The sequence below is a fragment of the Talpa occidentalis genome, unplaced genomic scaffold (genome assembly GCF_014898055.3).
Source record: "Talpa occidentalis isolate TD23 unplaced genomic scaffold, MPIMG_talOcc4v2.1 talOcc4.7, whole genome shotgun sequence".
Lineage (NCBI taxonomy): Eukaryota > Metazoa > Chordata > Mammalia > Eulipotyphla > Talpidae > Talpa > Talpa occidentalis.
In genome coordinates this window covers 85419919-85435137 of record NW_023605083.1, presented here as the reverse complement: position 1 = coordinate 85435137, position 15219 = coordinate 85419919, and the positions used below count along the sequence as shown (strand labels likewise).

At 49.0% G+C, this 15219-nt stretch overlaps 3 protein-coding genes across 5 annotated transcripts in view; 1 reads left to right on the top strand and 2 right to left on the bottom strand.

The window, feature by feature from the left end:
- Nucleotides 1–14997, bottom strand: part of VPS53 (VPS53 subunit of GARP complex) — a 169662-nt gene extending 154665 nt beyond the window's left edge. Inside the window, exons 1-2 of one of the 2 annotated variants that reach the window (XM_037492353.1) lie at nucleotides 14931–14997; nucleotides 8289–8363 (exon numbers count right to left, since the gene is read on the bottom strand). In XM_037492353.1, coding sequence (XP_037348250.1) covers nucleotides 8289–8354 — 66 coding nt within the window. In that variant the 5' untranslated portion in view covers nucleotides 8355–8363; nucleotides 14931–14997. Of the gene's footprint in view, nucleotides 1–8288; nucleotides 8364–9003; nucleotides 9012–14930 lie in introns of those variants that run through there. The other variant, XM_054689029.1, reaches the window with a different exon arrangement.
- TLCD3A (TLC domain containing 3A) lies at nucleotides 295–7820 on the top strand. The gene is given in 6 exon segments (XM_037492361.1): nucleotides 295–366; nucleotides 369–426; nucleotides 857–940; nucleotides 4593–4797; nucleotides 5548–5643; nucleotides 6235–7820. Coding segments are annotated over 6 exon segments (774 nt in total). The 5' UTR covers nucleotides 295–305; the 3' UTR covers nucleotides 6505–7820.
- Nucleotides 9149–14604, bottom strand: GEMIN4 (gem nuclear organelle associated protein 4). Of its 2 annotated transcripts, none has more exons than XM_037492351.2 (2): nucleotides 14558–14604; nucleotides 9149–12510 (listed from the first exon to the last, which is right to left on the bottom strand). In XM_037492351.2, the coding sequence occupies exons 1-2, from the start codon at nucleotides 14565–14567 to the stop codon at nucleotides 9344–9346; spliced, it is 3177 nt and encodes a 1058-aa protein (XP_037348248.1). In that variant the 5' UTR covers nucleotides 14568–14604; the 3' UTR covers nucleotides 9149–9343. The 2 variants fall into 2 exon arrangements, with proteins under 2 accessions (XP_037348248.1, XP_054545000.1); XM_054689025.1 differs by lacking the exon at nucleotides 14558–14604 and adding an exon at nucleotides 14171–14345.
- Nucleotides 14998–15219: the final 222 nt, after the last annotated feature.

The window sequence follows — 15219 nt, the reverse complement described above, 5'->3', positions numbered from 1 at the left end:
CCACTCGCTGGCCGGGAGAACCCGGGGAAACCTCGGGGCCCCCGGGCGGCGGCCGCGAGACCCCGCCCCGCGCGGCCGCCCGCGCCTATCGCGGCCGCCCGCCTGGTCACGCGGAGAGCGGCGCTGCGGGCTCCCGGCCAGCGCCCGGCGGCTGCCCGAGTCGCGGCGGGCCGGGCGGGGGTGGAGGGCGGAGGGTGGAGGGTAGAAATAGGGGCGGCCGGGCGGGCAGCGCCAGTCTCGGAGCCGCGCGGAGCCGACCCGAGCCACGCGAGCGGCGCCGGCGGGGCGGCCGACCCTGCGCACCCATGCTGCTGACGCTGGGCTGGGGCGCGCTCTTCTTCCCCGGGCTCTTCGCGCTCTGCACCTGGGGCTGCGCCGCGCGCTGCCCGAATGGACCGACTCCGACTGCGCGATGATCAGCACCAGGTACGGGGCGAGGCCGGGCGCCGCCCGCCCCACCCGGCCGCGCGCGAGCAGCACGGCGGCCCGACCCGGCTGCGCCCGCCGCCGCGCTGCGCTGAGGGCGGAAAAGGGGGCGACAGGAAGCGAGGGGGCTGCCTCCCTGGCTCCTTGCCCCTCTCCGCCGCACTGGCCACAGCTCCCCGAAGACCCGGCGCGTCCTGTCCGGGAGGGGCCGGGGAGGAGGGTCAGGGCTGCCCACGTTGGTCAGGATGCGGAGGGGAGCTGGCCGCCCACCTTGCCAGCTGCTTTGGGGGTCGGGAGCGCGGCGGCCCCACCATTTTTCTCACCGCACTGGCAGCACAGGGAAGGTCAGGTTGAAGAGTTTGGGCTTTATGCTGCCCACAGGGCTGGATTAAACGTGATATTCTCCCTCCTTTTTCCTGCCCCACGTCAGGCTGGTCTCTTCAGTGCAGGCTGTGTTGGCCACCGGCTCTGGGATCGTCATCGTCCGCTCCTGCAGCGACGTGATCTCCGACAGGTAACAGCCACTGCCAGGTGAAAGCAGCACAAGCCACATGCTGAGCTGTTTTCGAAGTTCCCATATTTTAGTGGCACCCAGGCTCTCTCGTCCTTTATCAGTGCGCGCTGCTAGGTAGCTGATTAATGGGACGACTTAGGCGCCGTAATTAGTTCCTTCTCCTGTCCTTGCTTACCTCTTTGAGCTTCGCCAGTTTAGGAGAAAGTGAAGTGAAGAAATGCTAGGGAGTGACACAGTCTGATTTAAGATGGCATGTGAGAGGACACTGTGGTCCACTGAAACCAGTTCTTTATGAGATAGTTAAGTGCGAAAATTATCCAGAAGTGGGAGTATGGCTTTTGGTTCTTTTAAATAATCTTACCGGGGGACCGCTGGGGAACGTATAGTGGCCTGATACGTCTGGTGTGGTTTGCAGAACCTCTCTATGGAAAGAACAAATCCTCAGCCTCTTTCTTATACATGCTTCTCTTGTCTTTCCTCTGGGTCTGCTAATGGTGATGAGGTGCTTTCAGAACACTGACTTGTGTTGATACAAATCATAAAATAATAAGACGTTGTATATAGCCTTTAGGCCTGGGCAATGGTAGTGCTTTTTGTAAAACAAAAATAAAAAACACAAAAAACATTTTTCACCTGTCTTCCCTGAACCACTCTTACTTTCTCCCAAGTTGAAGAGGAGGTAGTCAAATATGCAGGCAAAGTCTAGTAGCCTTTCCAGGTCTTTTTCTCATATCAGCTCTGCAGTGTCCTCCTTTTCACCTGTTGAGATTGGAATGGGAGGGGTGCCTGAGTGGCTAGCAGATGTACTGCCTGGCTCTTACTTGGGATTAATCTTGCATCATGATTTTTGTACTTTTCTTCTTTTGCCTCTTTTTTAGAGAAAACCAGTTATTGAATTGTAGGTGCTGAGAGAAGATAGATCTAATGCTCCTGATCGCATACAACAAAGGCTAACAGCTTTTGCTTGACTGGGTTCAAGTTTTATCTTAATGGAGCATTTTCTCATCGCTGCCCCCAGTTTGTCAACTCCAGCTTGAGACCAGCCTCCTTTGCAAAAATTAAACAAACAGGGCCCCAGAGCACTTGTTCAAGCTGACATGGGGGCAAGCAACAGGCAAACACTGCACATTTCAGGAAAAGATATTTGCCGACGATTAACTTTCAGTTCTATAGCACCATTGTTGTGTTTCCCTCTCAGAAGCTGTGTGTGTTGTGCTTGAGCATGGTGGCAAACCTGAGTTTGGATTTCAGGTCCCTCCTTTTTGTGTATCTTTAGATTTTCTGTTTGCAAAATGGAAACAGACGCCACATTTCTGTGCTCTCCCCCTTTACATGGATGCACAAGGATGCTCTAAAGGTACCTAGATTGTAAAGACCTTTGGGGGTTCATATACAATTTTTTCATTATATGTGTCTTATGCCATCAATATAGAATATTCATAGAGAGGAAGAGGTATCTGTAGAGACCCTCAAATTATATGCAGAATGTGGTGTAGGGCCAAGGATTCCATCAAATTCTTAAAGAGGCCCAGATCCCTAAAGAACAACAACAACAAAATGACAGTTCTAAGCAATTTTCTCAATTCAAGCAATTCTATTCAAGGGACTTTGACACTTTTTTTTTTTTAAGATTATACATCAAGAACTGGGGTACAGGCCAGAGTTGTGGGCGGGGTGAGAGGATTCACCAGTGACAGAGTGGGGAACAGAACATGCAGATCGACTGAAATACACTCCTGAGGGGAGCAGCGGGTGAGTCAGGAGAGGTCTGCTGCGCCATGCGGGTAGCTCCCTGGCCGGGGATTGACCTCGTGCTGCAGTGGCTGTGGTGAGCTTCATAGGTTGCGTCTTATCCCCTTGCAACACCAGGGAGGCCTGACACTTTGTTTTTTAATTCTCACAATAATTTCGTCAGGGAAGGTAAGGATTATCACCTTCACTTGACAAAGCTAATTGGTGTTAAGATTATAATCCAAATCTCTTGCTATTAAGTCTTCAGAGAATTCTACCTGCCAGCCACAATTTTAGATCTTATGATATTGGTACAACGTGCAAAATATTAAATCCTCAGCTCCGCTCAAGGGGAGAGGCCAGTTATATTTCAGCTGACCTTACAGTAGGTCTTCATAGTTATTTTACTTGGAATTGCTTCAGGAAAGCAATGGAGACCATCAGATGGGCAGCAGAATAACTATAGCATCTTTTTTCCTGAATGGATCCTGGCTAATTAATCGACCTACACATATATTACACTTATATATATATATATATATTTATATACATATAAATATATATTTACTGGGTTACCTATTGCATTCTTTATTATTTTTATTTTTTTGTATGTAGAAGAACTGGAGTGTAGGCCAGAGGTACAGGGGGTGAGAAGATTCACCAGAGACAGAGTGGGGAGCAGAACAGGCAGAGTGACTGAAATATACTGCTGAGGGGAGCATCGGGTGAAACAGGAGAGGTCTGCTGTGCCATGTGGGTAGTTCCCTGGCCAGGGATTGAACTCAGGCTGCAGCGGTGATAGCACTGGGACAACCCCTATGCCACCAGGGAGGCCCCCTTTATTAATTATTTATATTGTGGTGAATGTGTAATCATTCAGGAACAGAACTTGAATAGTACCCTCTATAGAATATATTCCCAGTATTGCAGTTCAGTGGACTGGCTCCTTAAGTGGTCAGCTGAGACAAAATCAAACATACAGATTTTGAGGGCCCTGGGGATACCATTTAGAATTTCTGCAGAGCAGAGCCCTTAACAAGCACTGCAGGTGATTCTGATGTTCAGGTAGTTTGAAAACCATAAAACTAAATTTCTTCTACCTAAACATGGGTGCTCAATAAATTTTGCTGAGTCTGGCCCTTCTGGCATAGTGCATGATTTTAGTTTAGACTTTTTAAAACGTAAGTTTTTTTTATAGAATGATTATCATTTGGGAAAAAAATTATATACATTCTAGAAACTTTCCTTCTGATCTGCTCTGGGATGGGGATAAACTATCATGTCAATTCAGCAAATATTGATTCAACCTCTTTGGACAAGTAAATGGGAATACTGTCTTTTTTCCCAGCTTTTCTTCTGGTGTCTCACTGCTATAAGGTAGTCTGTGAGCTCCAGAGCGGAACTGGGGTTTAGTCACAGAATTGTAAAGAAAATGGCCAGAGTTGCTTCCCAGAAACTCCCCAGTGAAGGACTGCATGCAGATGCGAGAGTTAACTCCCAATTGTTGAGCAACTGAGTGGAGTTAAACTGGAAATATTGGATTTGGGATTTGGGACATCTTCCAAGTCAGTTTCTTGGTGGGGCTGTTGAATCATTTGTATATAATCTATATCAAAGTCAAGAATATCACAAAATGCCTCAAAATCAATTACAAATGAGCAGCTAAGCCAGTAATGGTGACAACAAGTCACTTAAACATATTTATAAGTGAATTCCTCTTTCTGCTTTTGACACTTACGAATTTGCCCTGTAATTTAGAGTTCATTCCCCTTTAGCAGTTTCAGCATCTTTATTATCAAGTACTTGGAATAAAAATAGCTGGTTAAATGCAGACTGAAGGGAATGTATTTGAGGTTGGCTTTGGGCCTTTAAAATTGATATCCATAATTATTTCATGGATTATTCATGTGCTTTCTTTCAGGCACTGGCTTGCCCGAGAATATGTCTGGTTTTTGATTCCATACATGATCTATGACTCCTATGCCATGTACCTCTGTGAATGGTACCGAACCAGAGACCAGAACCGCAGAGACCCCCTCACTACTTTTCGAAACTTCCTAAGTAAAAATCGCCTCATGATCACACACCATGCGGTCATTCTGTTTGTCCTTGTGCCAGTCACACAGGTATGACTGCTCAGGACAGCTACCGGCAGCCTTGGCCACTCGTTTCTCCTACTGAACAAGGCATCTCATCATTTCTCCCCAGGTCCATTTCCCCACCAAAAATCCACCCAATAAGGAAGAGAAATGGGAATGCAGACAGGATACTAGTCATTTCTTAGAGCCTACCAGGTGACAGGCTTTCATCTAATAGCTCAAAGCTTTCTACTCATTAAAATTTATTTGAAAGAATTAGCAATAATAATTAGATGTTAGTAGCCCTGTACCGTAGATGATGAAACTGGGCCTCTAAGTGTTTCTTTAATCACCTTCAGTGATGCTAAGTGCAGAGCTGCTTATCCATGCTATACTGCTTCCTTGAACAGATGAAAGGAGAGGCATTCCCTAAAAAGTCTCTCTCGACTGCCTTGGGACCTTAACATCTAGCACAGGGCCTGGCACATTGTTGAGCTGATCTGGCTAAGTGCGCTTGGCACGACCAAGTTAGATACCCAAAAGTAGGCTATAGAGTTCCTTCTGGCTGACATTGAAATTCAGAGAAAGCTTGGCGTGTGATGCAATCAGTCAATCTGAAGATTCAATTGTCAGAGTCCTTTTGCTATGGAAGCAGAGGAGTTAACTGGGTCTGACTCTCCCATTTAGCATCTCCCTTTCCTTCATGGTCTCCCTTTCAATAAACATAGTTAGTTTTCCTTCCAGTGGTTCCTTAACCTCCATTTCTTATTTCCCATTTTTCCTCTTTTTTATCTGCAGAAGCTTAGGGGAGAACTGGGGGACTTCTTTGTTGGCTGCATCTTCACAGCAGAACTGAGCACTCCATTTGTGTCGCTGGGCAGAGTTCTGATTCAGGCATGTATGAAGGAAATGGCAGAACTAGTACAGAGGGAGCAGACCCTGCTTTTTCTTGGTAGCTCATGGGGTTTGGAGGAATCTCTTCCAGCTATCTCTGTAAATTTTAATAGCTACTTATTCATCATTATTTTTTCTGTATGCTGTGAATGGTTACGGCCTACAATGTTGTATTTGTTATTTATCAAGTTGTGATTGTTTCATTATTGTATATGCCAAGTGATGCAAAGCTTGGTGTGACATAAAACATTTTTTAAAAGTAAAAGAGAGACCCTTACATGTCGGTTGGTCATCTGAGCCAGTGGAAATCAAATTGCACATCTGACTTAAATTTGATGCAGTATTTTATATATATTTTTCCTGGCCACAGATTTTCTCTAGTCCACTATTTCCATGCTCCTGTCAGCTGGGTGACTTCAGTCAAATCCATCATCAGTACTGGAAAAACTCTGAGTTTGATGCAGTGCTCAATCATCTTTTCTGCATGTGTCAGAGACTAGATGCAGGGTTACTGTTGTGGGACTCAGGCTAGTCACTCCCTGCAGCACCTGCCTCGTCATGACTCTGTTCTCCTTCCCTCGTCTTTTACAGCTAAAGCAGCAGCATACCCTCCTATACAAGGTGAATGGAATCATCACGTTGACCACCTTCCTTTCCTGTCGGATCCTTCTTTTCCCCTTCATGTACTGGTCTTATGGCCAACAGCAGGGACTAAACCTGTTCCAAGTGCCATTCCACATCCCCTTCTTCTGCAATGTGGCCAATGCCTTCCTCATCGCTCCCCAGATCTACTGGTTCTCCCTGCTGTGCAAGAAGGCAATGCGGCTCTTTGACAGTGCCCCGACCAAAAAGGATGGTTAATCGCTCCCAGGAGTCAGGAAGTGAGGGTGCCACCTCACATTAGCTGCCTCCTCGCTCAGTATTCTGTGGACCAAATTGTGCCCTGGGTGGTGTCAGCCCTTTGAGTACTGGTTAGCAGAAGTGTTTGAGTTTTTCTAATGAGTATTATATTACCTCCCTCTTTGAACCTGCCCCTTTTGCAAAAGCACCTTTTTCTTAGTAGCAACTATTGGATCTTGTCAGACTTCATCAGTAGCATGGTGTTTTAATACAAGGCTAAGTTTCTTTCTTTGGGATTTATCTCAAGCATGGGGTAGAAGCATGGGGTGTGGAAAAGGTGGACCTGGGTGATAAGTGTCTGGGTACCCGCCTGGTCCTATTATCAGTGGCTCCCCACCTTTCCAACCACATAGGGCAGTGTCCACATCAACTAGGCCAGCAGTGATAACTTGGTTCTTGAAATAATTTGTGATATTGGCCTGGGAAAGTCATTGTGGGTAGTTTTTATATTGTTTACTAGACAACCCATTGGTTCTTTGTCTCATCCTGGTGCCAACATTGAATTCTCATGTCAACCGATTCCAATCAGACGTCTCACTGCGGTTAAGAGGTAGGGATGGGAGCCTGAGGCACTTGAGAAAGTAGGGAGGCAAATAGGTCAGCACCTTTGCAGGCTTATTTGGTAAGACCAGTGTCAGTCTTGTGACTTTGTCACAAATAGCTTTCCTTTTTAGCATGTCCCATATCCACTTGCACAGGGTACTCTCATAAAACACTATAGGGGTAAAGTGAAATGGTGGCTCTGGTAACTATTTACTGTAACTTCACCCTTCGACACTGTCCTTTTCATGAGCTGGAAATGGACTCCTGTACTCCAAACTGTGCGATGTTGCATCTAGGCTGCCTGATAAACCAGAAAGAGTGGTCCAAATCCTGTTCCTATGTGGTTACAGCACCACTCACCACAGAAGTCTGGAAAGCAAGAGTGCAAGACAGCCCTGGCCAAAATAAATCCTGTGGACTGACTCTTTCACCCACCATTTGCAAATAGGATCCTCTGGTGCCAACACTAATTGTTCCTGATCCACTCGGATGGATTTTAGAAACTGTGCTACCATGAAGTTTTTCTCAAATAGGAGCGAAAAAGTAAAATTTAAAGTGCCTTTTAATTCATTGGACATTTAAAGTACTGAATTATATGTCTCAACTTTTGACTATTTCAGTCGTAATGGGTGCCATTTAAAACACATAAAGTGCTGTAATTTTTTTTTTTTTACTGTTTTGTTTACTATGTTTATGTTATAAATCATCCCTGTGGTGATTAAACTGCACTAAAATTTCCCCGCTTATTCTCATTTTTTTTTAAAAAATTTATTTATTTATTTGTTTGTTTGTTTATTTATACAAGCACTGGATACAGTCAGAAGCGCGGGAGGGTGAGAGAATTAACCAGAGCCAGAGCGGGGAGCAGAGCAGGCAGAAGGACCGAAGTACACTGCTGAGGCGAGCAGCGGGCGGCAGGAGAGGTCTGCGCGCCATGTGGGACCCTCCTCCGGTGGCCGGGGAGCAGCTGGGAATCGAACTGGTGCCGCAGAGGCTGCGGGCATTTTTGCAACCCAGCACTCAACCGCTGCGCCACCGGGGAGGCCCTTATTCTCATTTTTTGAGCTACAGCAAGACCAACTTCCTGTAAGGGCCATCCTGTGACCTAAACTGCCCTGGTCTGTGTTTGCATCCATGTAACCGGCAGGGGGTAGGGGTTGATATATTAATGCTTTTGGCCCCCAGGAGGGCCTAGTTCCTACCTTCCTCCTGATAAGCCAAAGCGAGTGGTCCAAATCCTGTTCCTGTGTGGGTACAGCACCACTCATCACAGAAGTCTGGAAAGCAATAGGGCAAGACAATCTGGGAGGGTGGAAACCCAACTGCAGGCCACAGAGCCAGCCCAATTTAGGTGGGGAGGGAATCTGAGTAATGCACCCTTTTGAGTGAGCGTATGGATATGAAGGTGCCGACTGGGCATATTCTATTCCCCTCCTTGCTTCCCAAACTAAACACCTCACCACCAAGTTCTCATAGTTCTGTAATACACCCTAGACACCTAAAGTTCACATCTTTATGCTGCTAGACACACCATTCCTTGCTCCCAGTCTTCAAAACCATGACAACCCACCCCAGGCAGAAGATAATTACACCCGTACTTTAATCACATCTTTGCTTACCAGGCCTTGTTTTAGCACAGCCCCTTTTGGCTCTGCAGAATGGATGAGTTAAGACTGTATGACAGAAGTCCTCAATTCAGAAGACACTCACCTTCTTGAGGTCATTAATCTATGCTCTGCCATTTAATTTTCTTGATCTAGTCTACTCCTTTTACAGTGGGACAGGTCTCTTGGGCCCACAAGTCACATTGCCAATTAGTGGGAGAATGGAGTTCTACTCCTAGAGGCTGCCCTTTTCAAGATAACCATGAAATGATTCTTGAAGAGGGGAGGGTTTAGTGCAAAGAAACATACATACCATATAATTTTCTCAGTTGGGTGACCTCACCTTTGGACATCAAATTCCAGTGGTCCAGTTAATAACCTATTCCAGCTTGGTTACTTTAAGACTAGCTGAGCCCAATTTCAGAGCATATCTAGGCCTAGACTATGGATGAAAAAGATGCAAAAGAGACAAGATGAAACTCAAGAATTTTATTATAATTTGTATGTTATAAAAACCTAAGAAACTATTTTCTTTACATGGTTGCCATATACGTTTTAGCTTGTGTACAATTTCACATAACTGAAAAGTTTCTTAGCATTAGCCCTTACAGACCCCATCACACTGAGGCCCAGCTGTTTTCTGATCTGCAAAGTCAGAAGTTGCTGATCTTCTGCAACAGAGTTTGGCGCCGCTCCTCAGGACTAATGTTCTCTGCAATGGACTTTAAGAAGCGCTGCTCATTTACCTTCTGGAGCAAGGAGCTAACAGAAAGGTTGGTCTTGCTCAGGGTTTCGTAACAGGTAAGGATTTCTAAGGCCAAAACGTAGAGTGGTTCACATACCTCTTGGTGGAGCATGGCCATGATGTGCAAAACATGGCAGAATATCTGGGTATAAAAAAACAGGCTCTCCTGGGTCAGGTCATGTTCTTGTCCTTGGGCCCTAGGGCCAACTGACTGTATCAACCTAACTGAGTCCAGGAGGTTGGTAAGACTGCTGCAAAGGAGCTTGACCACATGGCTCCAGCCATCCATAGGAAGCCAATTACAGCAACTCTGGCTGCAGAGGAACTGGAAAGCCCTCAGGAAGAGTACAGAGAGTTGTAGCTCCTGGGCAAAGGGCTTCAGGTTGAGCAGAGGAACGAACTGAATATATTCCAGGCTGTAAGGGACATGCAGGAGCTGTTTCTCTAACAGTCTCCTGGTCAACTGGTGGAGGTACTGCCACTCTTGAGGGCTACACCAAGGCATGACTTGCACTAGAACCACCAGAAAGCCCTTGCTGAACAATCTGACCTCCTCGGGGTTGCTCACATCTACTACCAAGAGGGAGAGCATCCGCTCAGAGATGCTACTGGAGATACAGCAGCACTCCATCCAGGCAAGAAGCCCCGTGCCTGGCCCATATCCAGGGTGGGCCTGGGAGGTCCACTCATCCTCAGACAGCTTACAGATCTCAAAAAGGGTGGCTGGCACCTCACATTTGAAGTGACCCTCAAAGAAGTTCTTTAGTCGTAGGCCCACAGTCCAGTCCAGCTGCTCCAACTTCCGGTGAAGCCAGGAGAGGGATTTAATCCAGGTGTCTGGGGAGAAAGTTTCGGCATTGGCTAATACAATCTCACAGAGGAGGTCCAGGATATGGATCACCAGATCCTTCCCATCCAAAGATAGGCACCGCTTCTCCTTGGGGAGTTGCCAGTATTTGCTGAATCCATCCAGGAGCTGGCACAAACTGAAGATGAGGGGGAATGGGGAGCAGGTCTGGAGCCAGTATTCCTCCAGGCACACATTTGCTTCAAGAGTCTGGATGAAGAGCTTCAGACAAAGGTCTACTTCCTCGACATCGAGCATCAAGAAGGGCAGGACAAATTCCTTTAACACCTCATCTGGCTCAAGAAGAGCAGCGACTGGAATCCCTTGGGGCTTCACAGGATTCATCAGGCAGCTCAAGAACTCCAAAAACTGCTTTTCCTCTTTGGGTGTAGTGAACTTTCTCCAGACAGTTTCTTTGAGGCACGATACCACAAAAGTGGAGGATGGATTTGGGCCCTGCTGTTCTGTGAACCTAAGGGCAGGGAAGGCAGTGAGAATCTGAGCCAGGAACTTGTGCGTGCCAAGATTGACCACAGCCATGCTGCATATCTTCTTCACCGTGATCTCAGGGCATAGTATCACCAGGCGGGCCACTGAAGCTACAGCTTTAGCCAAACCCTGCTCAGAGGCACTTTGTGCAAGCTGGTTGAAGGTTGTATTGAGGTCTTCCTGAAACCCCTCCAAGTAAGCCAACAGCTTCTCAGAGAGGCCCTTTCGTCCCCAGGAAAGCAGGACACCTGAGAGGACTTTATTTTTATCTGGCAGCGAGAGAGCTGCATAACATTCCAGGATCAAGCCGATTACTTGTTTGATGTGCGATTCGGAGATAGCTCTGTCTGTTGTGCTGACTTCCATCACTGTCTCCAGCAGCTTTAACACCAAGTTTGGCTCTTGGAAGAGAGCCTGGTTATTAACCAGGCAGGCCAGCCACTCATCTGAGAAGGCCCACTTCTTCTCAGCAGCAAAAATGTAGCACATTTCCATATGCCGATCCATCTTCTGCTCAATAATGGCCATGGCAATGGAGGCAGTGATATCCTTCTCGAAGCCCTTGTTCTTCAGTGCCCTGTTCGTTTTCCTTAGGAAGTCTCCAACACACTCTGCCAATTCCGAGACTACCTGCCTCTCCTCTTTGGACAAGTTGGTGGTATCCAGGTAGAGCTTCAAGTTCTGGCTAAAGGAAGTCAGACTCTCACACAGTCGGTAGCTGTCATAATTTGTCCCCTGGCTGCTGTTGAGCATGGCCTGCAGCTCCTCCCCCCACTCCCGCAGGAGGCTGCGCATGAACTCAAACCCGACAAAAATTGTCTCGCTCGGGAGCTTGGCCAGTGAGGTCAGGCTGACGTCCCGTTCTGCCTCCTTTACCTTCTCGACCAGCGCCTGTTGGTGATATGGGTTCTGGGTGTCCGAATTCCACACAGAGATCACTGTGGCCAGTTTGTCTAGATACACGGTTGCAGACACTTCCTGAGGGTCGTCCTCCATCAGTGCAAACACAGTCAGCATGTCAGCTAAGTTGGCTAATGCACAGCACTTCATCCCAGGGCAGAGGATTCTACTTTGGATTTGCTTCAGTCCAGTGAGCAGCATGGTCAACAAAGGCATGGTAGGACACACATCTGGGTCTGACTTAAACCTCTTTGGAGGATGGGAGAACTCATCTGAAGAAGACATGTACTTATGGGCCATTGTCCTAAACTGGGAGAGCAGGGGGTCCTGCTGATTCCCCTTATGCTTCATCATTTCCCACCAGACATTGAGGAAGAAGGCCACATCCTTTGAAGAAGTGTCAATAGTCATGTGTTCCAAAAAGTGCTCGAGCTCTGTGCGGCAGATGGTGGTGGGCAGGGCCATTAGGAGCTGGATAAAGAGTCCCGAAGCTTCCAGGGACTTGAGCAGCTCAAAAAGGACTGTGTGGTTGATGGTAGGGATCATGTTCCCTACTGAGAAGAATACATCTTCCTGCCACCGAGTTTCAGTGTCAGAAGGGGTAGCGGGGTAGGGCTGAAGAACCTTGGCCCAGATGACGATCAGAGCTTTCTTCTTCCAGGTAAAGGACTGGGAGTGTGCTGTGGCTGAGATCTCCCTCAAGGCCTCCACGATTGGCCGCCCAACATGTTCCCAGTCAGACTTTGTCAAGTTTGCCAGTGTTTTGGGGTGAAACAGCTGTTCAGCCAGCAAGAAGCCCCCGTGCAGAATAGTCATTTCTTCACAGATATTCAAGGGTCCTGCATAGAGAGAAGTTGAATAAGACACCATGTGGTGAAAAGAGGGGGAAGAAGGGATGATTCCAAAAGTCACTACAGAGCTGCAGTCAAAAGGACTTAGCTGAGGAATAAAAAGACCTGAAGCTCGTGAGCCTGGAACTAGAAAGACAATCGGTACCACCAGGAGGAGGCAACAGAGGATAGCTGGAGCACTTTGGAGGGAAAAGCACACGGTTGGTTATCTGAAGTTTGAGGTAGAACTTGAAGGTAAAGATGTCTTCCATTCACGGAAATGTGGGTTGAAACACAGGAGGAAAGTCAAGGCCTAGAAAGTGATTCAGGGAGGTTTCTGCCCGGAGGGGAAGGATCGCTACAACCTATCAAATAAATGAGACCTTGCAGGAAGAGCTGGGCAGCTGAGGCTAGGCCTCTACCCAAGGAAAGGGTTTAGAGATAAATGGCACAAGGTCAGCATCAAACCACAGGACCACCAAGTACATACTGCAGGGTATGACAACTGAGTTAAGTAACAGACTCAATAAATGCTAGTTTTCCCAAACCTTTCCATTGGTGACAAGGCAGAATCTTGTTACTATTCTTTGGCTTCACCAACTCAGAAGTAGGACAGCACATAGATCTTTCTCATGTATGTTTCCTTTAGCCCCCAAAATTAAGAGTTCAAACACTGCTCACTATTCAGTATTCCTGACTTCTCTCCTCTTTCCCGGGGTCCAGAGATGCCACTCCTTCCTCATATTCCTTCCCTACCCCAGCACATCTTTACAGGTGAGGAGCCAGCAGAGTGAATCCATGTCTTGTCCTTTAATTTGTGGGAGCAGCAAAAAAAAAGGGGGGGGCAGCAAAAAGCATTAGTACCTATGCAACTCCTGAAGGCAACTCACTTAGGCCCCCAGGAACAATAGTTCAGGGGATCTCTCTAGGGGTTCTGGCCATTTCTGGCTCAGGCTGTTTTCCCAGGATCCCCAAAAAGTGTTCCCTATGACTCTAAATTTACCAACTTGTAGTCTGGCCACAACACGTATCTTCCAGATACAGTAAGTATGGATATGTACCAGGAGAGTAAATAGCTGGCAGCATCCCAAGTGTTTTATTACTATTGGTTAACTGGTGCTTGTGACTGTCCATTCCTCATGTTTATCAAGTGCTTACTCCGTGTCAGTCACTGTGGTAGCTTATACACATGTAAGTAAGATTTCTTTGAATCTTCAACCTTCTGAGGACCGTTATTTGTTTTAGAGATGGGCGCTTTGAGACTCAGAAGCAATTTGCTCAGCATGTCACAACTACGAAGGGGTGGGGTGGGGTCAGAAATCCCCACAGCAGCAGAAATCTAAAGTCTTAAAGCTGTACCATTCCACCACCGAAAAGTTAACAGGGTACATTTCTCCAGTCTGCTTATTACCGCCAGAGGGTGCGCCTCTCCCCAGCCCTTCCTGAAAAACTTCCTTAAGTACATGTCCAAAAAGATGGGAGGCTGGGCAAGGAGTCACCGATTTATACCAGCTCCCGCTCCTGCAGACGTTGCTCTGAGGATGGCACGCGCCATCTCCGCTCCTCACAACTGCTAACCTGACGAACGCCAGCTAAACGCAAGGCGCTGCACGGGACACTGCATAAACGTGCTCAGTGCACACTCCCCACATCTCCCTAAGGTGGATACCTTATCCCCGCTTCATCGATGAGGACCTCACGAGTGTAAAACACTTGCTCAAGAATTTAGTAAGAGTTCAACAAATGAGACGGTCGGGCATCCCGGACTTCCCGGGACATCCTCAGAGCACGGGCTCTCCCGAAGCACGTGCACGAAGCCTGGCCCCGTCCGGGAAATCTAACTTCAAGTCCACCCGGCTCCTCCCGGAGGGGGCTAGAGGCGGGCCACGCCGCGGCGCGGCCCCGGCCAGAGCGCGGCCTCTCGGAGGTCACTCCCGCCCGCCCCCACCCCTCCCCGGCCCGAGTCTCCCGGAGCCCGGGTCCGCTCAGCACCGCCCCGGCTGCCGTTGACGAACGCGGCGAGGCGGGCCCGGGGCTGGGGAGCCGCAGCACGCACCTAGGTCCATGGCGGCGACGGCGGCGGCGGCGCGGACCGCCCCTCCCCGCTCGACGGCGCACGCCGCGCAGGCGCACGGCACAATGGGCGGCGCCGGGGGCGGGACAATAGGCCGCGCCGCGGGCCCCGCCCACAGTCTCAGCGCCGGCTCCGCGCGGTCCTCACCACCCAGCCCGCGGCGCCGAGGGCCCGAGTCCACAGCGCCCCCTGCCGGCCCGAAGCTTCCAACTAGCCAACAGGCGGGTAACCGCGTCTTTCCTCTCCCCGCCCCTGGCCCCGGGCGCGGCCCCCTTCTCGCGGCGCCAGGCTCGCCCGGCCACACCTCCGTCCAGTGACCCGCCCAGCCCCGCGTCCACATCCCAGTCCGTCCTACCCGTTGGTCTTGACCGGGGCGCTCATGCTCCTTCACCCAGCAACCCTCGGGGTCCCCCGCACACAGGACCCTGCTAGCGAAAGCTCCTCGTGAGGCCGCCCTCTAAGCTGCCGGGACGCGCCTCTCTGAGCGGCTTCCCGCGCCCACTGCGGAGCTCGCCGTCTCGCGCTCACCAGCCGGCACCACAACCGCCTGCGGCGCTCCTCCGTCTGAGGGCTGCAGCAACTCCTTCATTTTCCCGCAACACGGGCGCCTTTGAAATGTTAATTGGTAGTTTTCCCCAGGAACC